General features: G+C 36.9%; 1 protein-coding gene across 1 annotated transcript; it reads right to left on the bottom strand.

Moving 5' to 3' along the window:
- Window positions 1-8006: 8006 nt before the first annotated feature.
- Window positions 8007-14148, bottom strand: rps27.2 (ribosomal protein S27 isoform 2). Its single transcript, XM_079241325.1, has 4 exons — window positions 14088-14148; window positions 12441-12549; window positions 10921-11031; window positions 8007-9047 (listed from the first exon to the last, which is right to left on the bottom strand). The coding sequence occupies exons 1-4, from the start codon at window positions 14091-14093 to the stop codon at window positions 9019-9021; spliced, it is 255 nt and encodes an 84-aa protein (XP_079097451.1). The 5' UTR covers window positions 14094-14148; the 3' UTR covers window positions 8007-9018.
- Window positions 14149-15854: the final 1706 nt, after the last annotated feature.

Raw genomic sequence — 15854 nt, 5'->3', positions numbered from 1 at the left:
ACATGACTTCATTTTTTGATACTAAAACTAAAAATGACATGTTTGTGTGTGGTTCAGGTTGTGCAGATCGCAGCAGTGGGGCCAAGCGCTACCATTGTCACCTTTACAGTTTTGGCTCCATGGCAACGCTGCCCACCCACACTCTCCTCAGGCTTCATAAAGGGGACGTGATAGCATGTGCGTGTGAGACGGCGAGCAGAGATTGTGATTTAGCCTATTTTTCATACAGTTCATTTAAACTGGGATGAAGGATGAGACAAGGTTTTTAATGATACCACAAGGGACTTAAGCTTTGCTCCATCGCCTGAGAGGACTTCCACTGACATAACTGACATAACTGGGCTACCTGTTACTACACTGCATATTAAACTCCCAGCCAGGGCACAGTATCGTTCATATCTTAGCTTCTTAGCTTTTCTGTCTTCTCTTCTTTTTATCTTCAAGTCACATTATATTTGAGGCATGATGTGTTTTTTAAGAACATGCAGACTGACAGAAATTCAGCCAATTAAATATCAGGACTGATCGACCACATAACAGTGTTGCCCATTGGGGTTTCTGCATCCAGGTGGGACTCTGGTATATACTGAGATATTTTCAGCATTTTAGCCACATTCAGTGTGCATCCCTTTTGGCAGGTGTTTGTCAGCATTCAGTCTTTCAGCTCCAAGGAAACATCAGCCAGAAAGAGGAGAAGAGGCTGAAAGTAGCTGGGCTACTTCACCTCTTCCAATATACTTTTCCCCATCTCCTTTTCCATTCCACCCATACCCTGCCCTTAGCTCCCACAACCCACAAGCACAGCAAGCTTTTTTCATTTAGTTAATGTTTTTTTCCCTGCTCTACGCTATCTCACCTTCCCGCAGCTTGTGCTATAACTCCCTCTGCTTATCACATTTTTGCACCATTGCCAGATGCTCAGGCATATGCACACACACACACACACACACACACACACACACACACACACACACACACACACATACATACACAGTGTAAAATTTGACAAAAGTTAGTGAAATAAATAGTAAAAGTAAATAAACTGACAACTACTTCAATACAGTTAAATTCTGTTTATCTTTCAAATATCTCCAGTACACAAGCCACTTTAACGATATAGTTCAATTCAGTCTAATTTGTTATAATCCAATTATATAGAGTTAACTTGTTAACTTAGGTTTTGGAGCAAGGCCATGCCTCAACTCTTCCTCTAACAACCTGCTGAGTTTTCTCATACCTGGTGCACCCATGTAAGACTGTTTATCTCACTGTTTCATCCCAATTCTTTATTCATCTTTTTAAATCATCCTTATAACATAAAAGATAAGAGTATCCTGCAGTACCGAAATAGCTTTTTGTCTTTCATTTTGTGCCACTTTCCTTTGGGTGACATTATTTTTGTGCCTAGTATTATTGCTGTAATTAAAAATAACTTACTTTTTGGATATTGGATTGAGCTAGAACAGATTCACAGATGTAGTTTCTAAACTATAAACAATAAGCTATCTTTTCACATTTAACATGAATCTGGGATGTTCATATGTCATACAGTGGAATTCTTCAGTCTTCAGCAGAAAATCCCTTGCTGTGAGGTATGTAGTAAACATCAACTGTGTCTGTCCAGTCATTTCCCTCAAAATCTCCAGCTTTCCTGTGTGAATCTCCCTTTAAAGGCTAGTAGACAGATCGCAGCATTCTGTCCATGAGAGAGGCAACTAAAGGACAGATATGAAAATATTATTCTTTCCATGCTTAAAAGCAAAAGGTAGTTTGCAAAAGTGTTATTTTACCTTTTTGTATTTTTCCTTCATTTTTGTGTTATTTGTGATGCAAATGGGGGGTGAGTATGTGAAAAAGATATATAAAAATATATATTAAAATGTTTTAAAGTATTTTAAAAAGTGGTGCCTGCATTTATATTAATTTCTTTCCAGTAGAACCTCTAAAATGATCTCTCACAATACGTTCGTTGTGAAAGGTTCCCGTCTGCAACAGCACTAATCTAGAGGTATCACTCAATAAATGACATCTTGAAAAACAAGGCAAACAATTTTGCAAGTCACTGAATGTTTAGGTCCACAAAATAAAGAAACGTTGGAGTTCACTCATTCCCTTTTCAGCATTTAATAGTGCACTGGTGCATGATAATATTTTCTACAGTAAGGTCCCACTAGTTGGTGTAGTCAACATTTTGTCTTCATTAAGTGGGAAGAACCAGTATTTTTGCACACACACACACACACACACACACACAAACATAAACATTGACAGGAGATTAATTTAGAATTTCATATTCATTTGAAGTCTGTGTTTCCCTCCTCTCTCTGCTCCCATCCCTCCCTAGTTATTTTGCCTGAAGAGGAAGTTGTTTTCTATAGCAACTGTCTGTATCTGTCATTGAGAGGAGTTTCCAAACACGGGTTCGAAAGGTTTTGCAGCACAAGGAGTCACAAACAAAAATACATACTTTCATGCATATATTTGAAAAACTTTTGATTGAAAAGAATCACTGACAACGTCACTATGTACGGAAGACTCAAGGGAACACTGGGAAAAAAATGTTCTTTTGTGCTCCCTCATAGTACTTTTGTAAGGATCATCCAAAAGACATTTATTACAAGGCTACAAGTACAAGCACATTAAAGTCCTCGTGTCAACATAACACACATACACGTGACAATATGTCTATGTTAACGGAGGAAGTATGTTGTAGGGCTTAATGGCAAGCGCAGACAAAGAGGTTATTATTTAATACATCATCAATAAATTATATTAATTGCACTTTACAGTCTAAATAGAAGCAACCACAACAGTAAAGCAGCAATATGCTCGATACTATTTCTGATAACAGCAAACCTCTTTGTCTGCACTTGTAATTAAGCCATTAAAGCACTACAACAAACTTCGTCTGGTAAAATGAAAATAATGGCCTGTGTATGTGCATGTTATGTTGACTTGATGCTGAGAGATAGATGCATAACAGATGCAAACCAGAAATAGCTAAAGAAACTCAAAAAATGGCTTTAAAGAGTTGTGTTTGCTCCCTTATTCTGAGGTAAGGCAAAATTGATTATTTAGAAGAAGAAAAAAAACTTGACTGAACCTTTATATCTAAATGTGTTGTTTTGTTCAGTGGTATGTTTGTTCCCCTGAAAAGCATTGGGATAAATTAAAAAAAAAAAAAATTTCTACTTTGCCTTTCAGCCTGTGGTAATCACAGAGAATATTGTAGAATGTGGGTTTTATTTTGGGTCCCTGAATGAATAACAGTGATTTTTAAATCCAGTTTACAGATCAGTCTCTTCATAGATTTGATAATCAATAATGTTTTGTGTGTGTATTTCACATTGTTATTGACATTCTTGAGTCCACGCCTGCATTGCTGTGTCACTTTGCAGAGGAATGTAGGTCAGGTGGATTAGAGAATAAATTGTCTAATATATATTTTGTGCTCCCTGCCTTCCCCGGCAGCATGGAAATACCCCAAACAAGTCTGACTTAAAACAAGACTGTATGTGGATAGACAGCAGCATGAATGGATGGATAAATGGATGTACAAGTGGATGAATGGAGTTAATGGAGCATTAAATCAGGTCTGCATAGCTTGCGACACTAAACACTATGCACGTTCACATAATTTCCATATTTTTTCCACATTGTGTAATGTGATGCTCAGATACAGTATTAATTCATGTTACATTTTATTGAAACAAATTTCTTTGTTTGTTATACTGAGTAGCTCTTCTGTTTTGGGGAACAACTTTTCTTTACAAAAGCACTGAGTGGCATGTGGCCAGTGGTTCCCCTGTTTATTTACACATCATCTGTCTCCTCTTTTAGAAGCCTGCTTGCCATTTATCCAACAAAAATAAGGTGGACAAACATCCTCACTGGCTTGAACAGCCTGTGTTTACACTACAACTTCTTTTTCTGTTTTCTCAGCCCTGCTAAAGTATTTGAGCAGCTGTAGATGTATGGCTGTTAATTAATTTTGATTTTACTATAAAATCACCATATTACAACTGCTCTTTCCTCCCGGGGTAATATAGTCAGAGTACATGGCCTCAGCTCACAAGGTATATTTTTACAGCTTGAAATCTCTTTCCTCCTCAAACTGCTGCTCATTTCCTCATAAATGTTCTTTAACACACGGTGATGACAGAAAAAATCACAGCTTACAGACTATTTAAGCTGCATAGTCATAATAATTAATGCAGGAAATGCTCACAGACACATGAATGATTGATCACAGGCTCTGACAAACTGATATGACTGATTGTTTTTAACAGGTCGCTTGGCTTGTAATGCTCATGGCCACTCAGCGGGAGCATCTATCATAGTGGCCCTGACTCCCACAGAGATGTGTGTTACTGTGTGTTTCTGTGCATGCAGGCTTGTGAATAAAGCAGATATATATGTTTATTTCAGTCTGATTTTATTCATTTAGGCTTTTTGACTGTGGAGAGACAATAAAACTGGTCAAAGGTATCTGCAACAAAGTAACCCAACCACAAATCTCTTTAACTTGTGACAAGCATGTAACCCATCATGGTCTCATGTTCACGCTGTAATTTCATCATTGTTATCTTTTGTAAGTTTTACACGTCCATATGCAGTATACTTTTCTAGCTGGTTGTCTTCAGATCATGGAGTGTGACAACAGATCTATCTTTTTTGCTTCTCGTTAAAGACAATGTTAGCAAGTATCCAAAATCTGGGCTACAAGTAGACATCTTGTTTTTAAGGTGATGTTTGCAAAAATATTAGGTTTTCATGAAACGATCCATTGTTTGGTGGTCGGCTAAGTTGAGAATCTTTTCAAACTGCTTGCTCTCAGCTGCAGGTAGAATGTGGGCATCTCTTCAGCCTGCTTCGGTCCACCAACCCAACCCCACCCCCCTACACCTGCCCTGCATCATGTAATCAGAAGGTTTAGCTAGCTGCATGCTGCAGCTGTTCCCTGCCAGATTGTCTTCTCTTCTGCAATTCTTGGGAACATCTCTTGGGAAACTGCTGCTTACTGGACTTTGTTGGAGTGATGTGTGTTGCCTTCCATGAAGCTGGCCTATACCAGTTTACACTTACACCAGTTTACACCTGCCTTCGCCTGTTTTTGTCTGCCAACTCCTGCCTCCACTTTCTGGATGGATTTTGCCTGCTTCTGTTAACAGCCAGTTGGCTGCTTAGCCCTCTCCTTTGGATCCTCTATCACTGAAAACTGAATCCTGCAGTAACCACCTCCACCCTCTGCTTTGCTTTATTGCCAGTTTGGTTAAATAGATTCTTATTCGGCCAAATAATCATGGTTTGTCTCTGTTCCTTGGGTCCATCATTATTCCCACACTATGACAGTCTCACAGTTTTAACACCTGATGTGTCATATTCTTCTGTTTTCAATGTGCTTTTACTCACATTTCACATACAGTCCCAACTTTTCAAGAAATACAGTAAAAATTTAAATGATCAGAATTTGGTATTAACTGCTTTTTAGATTCATTTCACAATAGTTTTCATTATTCCAGCTGAACACGAACATTGTGTGTTCATTATACTGTATATACACATGTAGGCATAAGAGTTGTGAGTAGTCATTGACAGTCACTCCCTGTTTGTGGCTTTGGATGAGTTTTTAAACTTACAAAACAGAAAAAAAAAAAAAGCTGCTATAGAAAAAATACCAAAACCTCTTTTTGACATAACATGTTATGCATGGCTGTCTTGTGTACGAGAGATGCCACATGCCCTGCGCTCCGCTCTCTGTCTGTGTGTGTGGCAGGACACAGCTTTTCACTGTGAACTCCTACGGAGGATGCTGACAAGTGGCTCTGCTCTGCTGGAGGTTGTTGCCGTAGGAACGTTTGGGCTCAGCCAGGCCCTGCTCACAAATACGAAGGTCACTTAATTATGGACATAAATTATGTTAAGCGCTGTCTTTTGATAAACTCAACTGATTGGTGTATGTAGACAAATGACTTCAAGAGTGTGCTTTGTGTTTCTGTTCAGGGTTTTCTTTTTACACAGAATGGAACCCAGTAAGCTGATCATCAGAGGGCATAATTTAGCAACAACCTTGGTCAATTGTGCTGCATTAATGACAAATACACACCCACACACAGTTTCTTATGCACTTTTAAAACTTCTGCACAATCTTTGAAAGAGGCTCTTTTTCAACTTTTTCATGAAAATCTTTCTTTCTACAGCCCTCATTTTACCTGATTTAACGCTGGGAAAAGAATACAAGCTTCTTAGATCAATACTGTTAAAACTCATCTACCATGTCTGAAAGAATTTTCTGCCTATTGATCCTTTCATCCTATTTTCTTCTCTGGCTTAGTCAGAGAGGACCAGAAGACACACAAGTTCAAATTTTGACATCCAGTTTTGGTGTTCAGACTTTGTCTGCAGAACAAAAAGCTTGAATTCATCCTGTGAACCCCTTCTGCCAACAACCCAGACATGTTCCTGTCATTTATCTCCCATAACATCCAGTTAGACAGGAGAATACATTGTGCTTTCGAGCCGCATCAACAAATGAGCTTAGATCAGATCAAACTGCATCCTGGTTATGTGAAGCTCTGCCACAGTAAGGGGTGTGTTTACAATGCACACATGAATAAACCAGATTCATCTGTTGTCTCCCTCTTTCTTTTGCCTCTTATTGCAACTTCATTTGTTAGTCTTTACCACCCCCTAGTGACAGTTTAATATTTTACACACAGCATTGACATCCCAACCCTTTGTAATCCATTGTTTGATAAGCCTTCACTGTCCTGTACCTTTGACTTTCATTCCCTGCAGGTGTATCTAGATGTCAAGTTTGTGTGTGTGTTCTCAGGAAACAGCTGTTCCTGTTGTATGGTTATCTCAGGCTCTTTGAGAGGTCGGTCTCCTCTCTTTTACAGCTGCTGTCTGATGTGCCAGGGACAATGTAGTACCTGCTGGTGTTCCACTGCTGTGTTGGCTCAGACCCAAACAAGCCTTCAGACTGGCACTGAGTTTACCATAATGAGGAGAAAAAAACCTACCAGTAAGCTGATAACATCTGTGTAGACACTAAATGACAGAACTGAATCACTGATATTCATTATAAACCAATAAAAACTGTGAATTGATCATTAAATGCATTATGTTCCTCTGAAACGCAATAAACAGTAGCCTAATATGCGGCTTAAATGCTTTCAGCATTAACACCCATAATTAGTCATCTTTATTTGCCATTCATGTTTTGTTTGGGAGACAACAGAACATTTGGAGTCTTTTTTTGTTATCTTTTGAGTGTGGTAAGACAAGCAGTGAGGTGCATTAGCTTAAACTGGTCTGAGCTTTTATGGGGTGGGTTTGAACACCAAGTGGAGATGCTGCAATGGATTAACTTTTTTAAAAAAACAGTTCAACAAAATTATCCTCAAACATTATTATTAAGCCTTTGTTTTCTAGGTTAAATAAAGAAATGACAAGGTGGTACAGCTTTCGGTCTTTTTGGAATTTGAGATTTCTGGAAACATCTCTGCAATGGCAGCCACTGTGTGTTCATTTTCGCAGTTGTGTGTTGGATGATGTGCAGTCTGAGCTCTGAAACAAGCCCTTCAGTAACCACTTTACTATGCAGTGTTCAAATGCAGTCTTTCCTTGCATTATAATCACCTTCAGCAGAAGCTTATCAAAACACTCAGTGACTTTATGAAGGCATGAACACATCGAATAGTGAAGATAAAAACATGTTGATCTGCTGGTCTAACAGGCAGGCAGGAACCAGTGCCTCTCTCCACGTCCTCCATCGTAAATGCTTTCTTGCCACTGCTTAATGTCTACCTTTACTGTTAATTATTGATATATCTACCTTTAATTATCAAAAGCTTTTTTGAAACATAATGAAACAAAGCTGCATTTTTAAGCAACAAACTCAACTAGAAAGAGTTTATATTTCAGCAACTAAGTTAATGATTAATGAACACGATTCTGCATTAGTCAATCAATAACCACAAAAAAAACCACCTGAATCATATTTAACCATTATTTTATTGGGAAACAGTGTCCGAGAAACAAGACAAGAAAGTTGTAACCATGACAACAATGAAGGTATCATAGAATCAGCCCCCTCTTTATTATTCTGTGTATACCTGTAGCATGTAGAGGCAGCAGATGGTCTACATACCCACAAGCCTAAACAGAATGCGTTTCCTGTTGAAGGTCACAAAACTTTGATTATTCAGATTTCTCTCACTATTCCCCAATTTCCTCCAAAACTATTTTTTTCCAGCTTCACAAGTAATATTCCATACAATTTCACAAGATGTTTGCAAGCACATATTCGCAACGATGTGCTTTATTATCTTACAATGATACACCCTTGTATCTTCTTCTACTTTGGAAGAAGCACAGACGACTCCCCAAATCTACCTTCAGTCAGGCAGAGTGGGTCCTGCGTCGACGCCACTGACGACAGCGTTGTCTACAAAATATACAATGCCGACTTCCCCGTTACTGACCTTTAAATTATTAATGTCTCAATTTGTCCACAGAGTGCTGCTTAAACAATAAAAATAATGCAGCATAAAGACATTCTCTTGAAAGTAATTTGCAGTTGCTGCGTCATCAAAAAAACCATTATAAATCTGTTGGACTGAGAAGCTGGTTCTTCGTGCAAATGTGCACTTTAATGAAGGGTGCAACACAAAACACAAAACCCTGATTTTTAGCTGCAAATTATTTGTATGACATGATATTTAACAGCTGATATTTTAAAAAAAAACCCTTCAAGAGTTAACATTAAGAGTAAGATGACAAAGATGTAATTTTATTTAATCAGAAGAGCCCCAAGTTTCATTAGAGGAATTAAAAGATACGTTGCTGGGGTTTCAGCAAAGCCAGGCATTTCTCTATGCATTATCTAAAGGTAGATCACTTCGACACCATTCCTTTTGGGTCATCCATTTCCGCTTCCGGTTCACGTCTTTGGCATGGCACTTGATGTCCATCAAGTTTTCTTTCTCCTCTCCGTATCCTCATCTGATCAAACTAGTGTTGCTTCCTCCTGAATGAGCATCCTGGGTAAAGAAGAATGAAATTCAGTTTCGCTTCAAGATTAACAAAATAATCCATTTTTGTTTGCACCTGGGTCTTTTGAAAAATTAGATTTGCAGCAATGATTCTTAGTAGACATCAATAATATTTGGTGATGATCATCATAAGATAAACACCTGAATTCATGTTGCTATCTGCCCTTTCAAAGACTGAAAGCTTCAAACAAGTGTGGTAAGTGCCAAAGGTTGAAGCTGTGCCCATAGTAACTTAGAGCAAACAGGACATGTTGGTTACCACGGCAGCAAAACACAGTGTAGAGTGGGCGGGATGGTAAAAGCATCAGTAAAAACAAACCTTGACCTCAAGCTCGACGTATTCAGAAACACAAAACAAAGGGTGAAAATTTCTTCTGTGTCCTCTAACTGGAAAAGCATTTCTCCGTCATCTTTTATCAAGCAGAGCAGATTGCCTGCTGACCCCAAAATATTACACTAGTTAGGGATGTACCTGCAAATAAAATTCAACTCCTATGTGTGCTTGTGGCTAATTGTGTAGAAATTAATCGATGATAATGAATTTCTCTCACAACCACAAGATTCACTGTATGCCTTAATCGACACCCTGTTCATGGACGACATCATGAGAGGGCAACACAAAAGGCAAATGTTTAGGTAATGGTGATGGCGGTCATCTCCACCTGGTGCAAGCAAGCTGTTGCATTTTAACCCTTTTGATCTTTTCCCAAACTAGGACCTGCTCACAGCATGCCAAATGGGCAGAGGAAGCACAAGATCTGAAAACCACAATGTTTCTGCCATCAGCATCTCTGCATACATGCATGTAAAACGTTTGGCTGACAAAAACATGGACGGTTTTAAAGCCAAACAACAATGCAGTTTGACAATGATGGATTAAGTCCAGGTATCTGCTTTGTGCAGATTGCCAAACTCAATACTATCCAGAAGGAAATTATTATATATAATTCCATCCGTATGGCACTGTAATATGGTTGACAATTTAATAAATAATCAACCTTGAACTGACAGCCATGCTTTACAGAAGCCAGAACTTCCTCCAGCAAACAAATGGCTTCTCGGTCATGTAAAGAAAAGTGCTTTAAATCCCTCCTAGGGATGAGTCTTAATTGTATAACATTTTCTTCATGCAGCAGAAGCAATCTCAAACTTTAATAGTCAACACACCACACAGCTAACAAACAACCCCCAAAGATTTTAGTTTCTAAGTGTACACTCTTGCTTACTACGTATTTTCATACAGGTGTTTGCTAGTACACAGCTTCCATAGAAAAAAAATCAATGATCTGTTATGTTGAGAATTCACCCTACTGCAATGGTTCAGCTTCAAACACAGGAATTAGTATCACACACAAGTTATGTTTCCATTACATTATAGAACAATGCAATTTCAGAGTTTAAGAAAAAGAAAATAAGAGAAAAAAGCTTCAAAGAGCTGTAGCAAATTCTCCGCAGCAAACAGAAAACCCCCAAATAACGCTACGTGGCTACGTTGCATAAGTTGCATAAGTTGCAGTTCTCGTAAACTCTCTTGAGAGGAACGAGCTTTTATGAGACTCGACGCTGTTCAATGGAAACACCTGTAAATCGTAATTGTTGTTTGTTGGAACTTACAAATATTGCTTTAATTTTGCAGAAAAATGTAATGAAAACGCAGCTACTGACTAGAGTTCCACATTTTGATTCTCTGCAGACATGTCAATGATTAAGTGACATTTAGTCAGTTACGGCTGAGATATTATTTGTTAATGCATAACATAAGAGCTGAGAATGTCCTGCTACATGCAAAAGAAAAGCCTTATTCTGGATGAATAATATTACATGTAAATTATACAAGAACAGAGCTGCAGGTTGTCTTTACCTTCTGTCAGGCGAGCTTTTCCTCCCGTTGGCTGGCAAAGGACCGTGGAGCAGCCAACACAAAGCACTACGGTTTGAGCATGACTGAAAACTGTGGTGATCTTATAGCAACCTGCAAAATAAAATATTTAAATCAAATTCAGATACTTCCAAAATGGGGAGATATATAAATCAGAGAAATCTGGATTTCTGCATTTTAAAGGAAGCTAGTTTTAAGGTGTTTTAATACCACTAAGAAATAAATGGAAACAAACTTTCTAGTAACAAAAAAGAATAAATTACAGTATATACTGAGATAAATCGCTTTGTTTTATAATCACATTTGTACCCAAAAGTTCAAACAATGAGAAAACCAAAAGTTATCCAAAAAAAAAAAAGGCAAAAATATACTCTCCCTTATCATACATTTAGCTCATAAGAGTTGCAGTAACACTTTATACAACATGCCAGCTGACACAGTACAATCTAGGGAGTTCCCAAGCTCTTCTCCAATAAATATATATATAAATATAAATATAAATAAATATAATAGCTTCTAATGTGTGGATATGCTGTGGTCAACAGCCTCTCCAAACAAAATGGTCACTTTTTATTTATTATTATTATTATTAACTCATTTACAAAAACAAGAAAAACTTGTAAAATAAGAAAACTTAGTCAGTGTTTGAGGCAAGATGAATAAAAGAAGAGTCAAGATTTTGACAAAAGAAATTATATTTTTCTTTTGAAATAATTACATCAAGATTAGTCAAAAATCTGCAGAATCCCTGGGTTTGCTTGCCATGTCCGTGTAGTTGTTTGTGTAAACAAGTTTCTTCCAATCTCATTTCGCAGACAACCACATGTGTCACTGTATGCCTTATTTGACACCCCAATCACCACAGAAACAGTGAAAGGGCAACACATAAAGGCAAAAAGTACAAAATGTAGCTACTGCAACACCAAGTCATTTATATATACACATATATTTATTCTCTGGACTTTAATGCAATAATTATGATTAATTGCATACAGAAATATTCACACATTTAATGAATGCGGAGAGTTTTCAGTGCACAATTTCTGGGAACACCAATGACACCAAAACTGCAATGTTTGTGCTGCACTAAGCAGAACCTTTATTCTGAAGTTCAAAGTGCCAAACAGGAAGTGCTTGCAAATGTTTTGAGTGCTGGTGCTGTAGCCCAAGTATAAATGTAGAAGAAAACTTAATTTAAAAAAAAAATCGGTGAATGCCGGCAGTGCCTGGAGTTTGTGTGCACATATTATTTAAAGCGAGCTGATCCTAACAGAAACTGTCCATCATGGACTGTCTTTAGACAAGGACAGCAGCTCTGAATCAGCTGTCCAACACAGCAGGTGGTTTGTGAAACACAACACATGTTAACATTGTAACTCGGTTCTGTTTGAGAGTAGTTTTTTTCTTAAAAAGTACCATTATACCCATCTTTCAGAGCTTTAAAGCTAAACTGTCTGTGTAAAAGACTAATTATGTGTCCATTTCTACATATCTCAACTTACCTGGACATTTGACATCCATGAAATATGAGTTAGGACTCTGTACAAGACGTTTTTTCTTGTGTCTCCTCTTTTCCTCCTCAGGGGTGGGCTGCAAGAGATCTTTTGCAAGCTGAAAGAAAAATCAGATGTGAGACAAAAGCTTTCTAAATCAGCCTGGAATAAGTAAATAGGAATTGGGAAAAACTATCTACAGGTTAATAATTTTACAGTCATTGTGACATGAAAGCAGATTGAAACTGGTTTACTGTTTAACTTGAGGAGTTATGACAAACAGAAAGCAAAAGTAAACAACTAAAGAAATTCCTGAAGACGTTTTGATAGGTGCCAGTGTAGCTACTACCTGTGCCAGAATGGCAGGTATTATACAAAGAGTGGCTGTAATAAGCAAAGGTCCTAATGAATTTCAGGGAGGGGCTGCAGACAGACAGCGACATGTAGAAAAATGTACAGTACATTGTGTGGTATATGAGAGAAGAGCCACGTGGACCCTCTTACATGTTTATAGACAGCACTGAATGGAGTGTTCATTAAATATATATATATATATATATATATATATATATATATATATATATATATATATATATATATATATATATATATACACACACACAGTACATACTTTTTTATGCATAGCTGTCATTAATTTTACCTCGACGTTAACGTAGAAAGTTACATTTGCATGAAGATTGCTTTAGAGCTGGGAATCCAAGTTTCTTTTAAAAATTCCCCTGTTTTGATATAATTAAGGCAGGTGATTTAAGGCTATGTTCAAATTTTCCCTGAAACGTGACCTGTTATTGTACCAAGGCCATAATCGACATGAAGATGTCCTTTCATACCGTAAATGTTTAGAGGCCCGTTTCATCTGTGGACGTTTTTAGGTGAAAGTGCGGAGCTGTCCAAAGAGAGCGGGATTTTTTTATTTTTTTTTTTTTTTTAATCACTTTAGCTAAACCATATTTACTAAGACCAAAATCGTTTTGTTTTTTTTTATTTGTTTTTTTTTTGCAAACTATATAAACACAGAGACTTTTGGGCAAATAAAGTTTATATCACATTGTTCCTGGTGAGGACGTATGGTTTGTCAGAACTTGCGGGGTCGCTGACAAAGGGCCGCGAGGAGTTCGTCGTTAAAAAGATAGAAATCACAAAACCATAACAGTAATAAGCTAAAATATCCGTGAAGCAATTAAAAAGGGGCCTCTTAATGCGTGCAGTATTGACGCCCATAAAATGGCGTAAAGATCAACACAAGTGAAGTAAACGAACAAGTTAATATTTTGCGCACTTACAAATCTTCAGCGCATCGAGTTGTTATACCAGTCAAAAAAGACCAAAATTGTTTAATTTTTAAATTATGACGCGAGTTTCACCATCTTGCATCCTTTAGCCCTTGCATGCTAAAGTATTTTACATGAACAGCGACTGTTCAGACATGATATAAACTAACAAGCAGCCGCGTGGTCTGCTTTCGTCCACACGTGTTTCGCCATATTGCCTCCTCCTTCGGATTTCAATATTTACAAAAAGTAAACTGGAAACTGCAACTCTCACAAGAACAAAACACACAAACAACCTATATTATGACATAAAAATACGCAACGATTAATATCAAATACAGAAAATGCTTTTTTTCGTACTTACAGGCATGTCTGCGTATTTACCGGAAAAAAGCCACGTTCGTCACGTACCGGAAACTGCTGGCTGAAGAGGAAGAGGAGGGATTTTTTTTGTTTGTTTGTTTAAGTACCGTTAGTCTACATGTTGTCATCTTTCCAAACATGAAGTGTGAAAATGAAAATATTATATAAAAGAAAGTGTTTGAAATAAACCTTGAAAATTAAACAAATTTCAATTAAATTAATTTCTGAAGTAAAAAAAAAAAAAAAAAAGTTGTGTGTATGTTTGTAGTCAGGTGTTTTGGAGCAGAAAAACACTAAAACTTTGCAGGATTGTGACCCTGGAGGACTGGTGCACATGATTTTTTAAACCACTCCCTCCTGCTTTTTAGACATAATAAATTGATATTATGTTTTGTTATAGCCTATAGGAGATACAAGACCACATTAAAATTGGGCTTTAAAAAAAAAGCCACAAGAGCAATTACTAAACCCACTTAAACATAATAAACTAATTCACTGTTCACGAAGATGAAGATATTGAAATTTGTTGACCTGATCAAATTCAAGTTCCTTAAAATTGTATCCAGAGTAAAAAATAATCAATTGTTTAGCAGTATTATACAGCTTTTCCCATTAAAGTTGACTAAATTCAGTCTGAGAGGAACATAAATGTTCAACAAACAGCTGTAAGAACAAATGCTAAACTTCATTGAATTTTGCAAGAGGGGTTTAATTTTGGTACATCTGTAGTGAAGGCATGTCGATTAATAAGATTATATAATTATAGCAAGGCTAAAAAGGCAAGAAATGATATTTCTTGAAAGAAATGAATGTTGTATGTTGTGATTTAATAGGAGAGAGTTATGAAAGTGTCAAATTGTTATTGATAAAAGGCTTTTAGACTGGATAAATGTTCAACTTCTTTTCCACTCTTTTTGAACTTTGACACTTTGGTTTGTGTGTAACAATATTCATTCATTCATTCATTTTCCGAACCGCTTATTCCAATTCAGGGTCGCGGGGAAGCTGGAGCCCATCCCAGCCGGCTTTGGGCGACAGGCAGGGTACACCCTGGACAGCTCGCCAGTCCATCGCAGGGCGTGTAACAATATATATAAATATATATATATATATATATATATATATATATATATATATATATATATATATATATATATATATATATATATATATATATATAAACACAAAACAAACAAACCAATACATTTATATATTTTTATATATTTTTATCATATATAATGTAATTTTAAAAAAAATTTCATAATACAATATTATAATTTATTTATTATAAATGAATAAAAATAAATAAATGAATAAACTAAAAAAGCACTCGGAGAGCGCAAACCTCTTTAAAAAGTTTTAAAAGTTCCTGGATCTAAATTAAATCAGTTCTTCCTTTCCACATTTCCAACAACTCCTGAAAATATCATGAAAATCCGTTTATAACTTTTAGAGTTATCTTGAACACAAACAGATAAAACGGGTAAAAACATAACCTCCTTTGCGGAGGTATAAAATAATAAATAAATATCTAAATATGTGTCTATTGTTTTCTTTATATATGTTCAAAGTAAGCGAATTAGCCAAAGTTCCCTTTCAGATAAAATGACTCCACCTAGTGGACACGGTGCGCAGCTGCACGTTCACCTCCATGAATCACTCCCACACTACGCAGCCAGGCCGAGCCAAAGTTTTTAGCAGGCTGAAAACCACGTAACCATCCCGGTATGTTTGCGAACTGGCTCTTTTTTCTGTGGGATGACTTCTT

The sequence above is a fragment of the Telmatherina bonti genome (assembly GCF_933228915.1).
Source record: "Telmatherina bonti genome assembly, chromosome: 5".
Classification (NCBI taxonomy): Eukaryota; Metazoa; Chordata; class Actinopteri; order Atheriniformes; family Telmatherinidae; genus Telmatherina; species Telmatherina bonti.
This window is presented reverse-complemented; position numbering and strand designations above follow the sequence as displayed.

Excerpts from the sequence above, each read along its gene's own strand:
- rps27.2 (XM_079241325.1), bottom strand. Across the intron at positions 11,032-12,440 it reads CATGGATGTCAAATGTCCAG|GTTGCTATAAGATCACCACA; the intron begins GTAAGTTGAGAT and ends TTTATTTTGCAG. Across the intron at positions 9,048-10,920 it reads AAAAGCTCGCCTGACAGAAG|GATGCTCATTCAGGAGGAAG; the intron begins GTAAAGACAACC and ends TTCTTTACCCAG.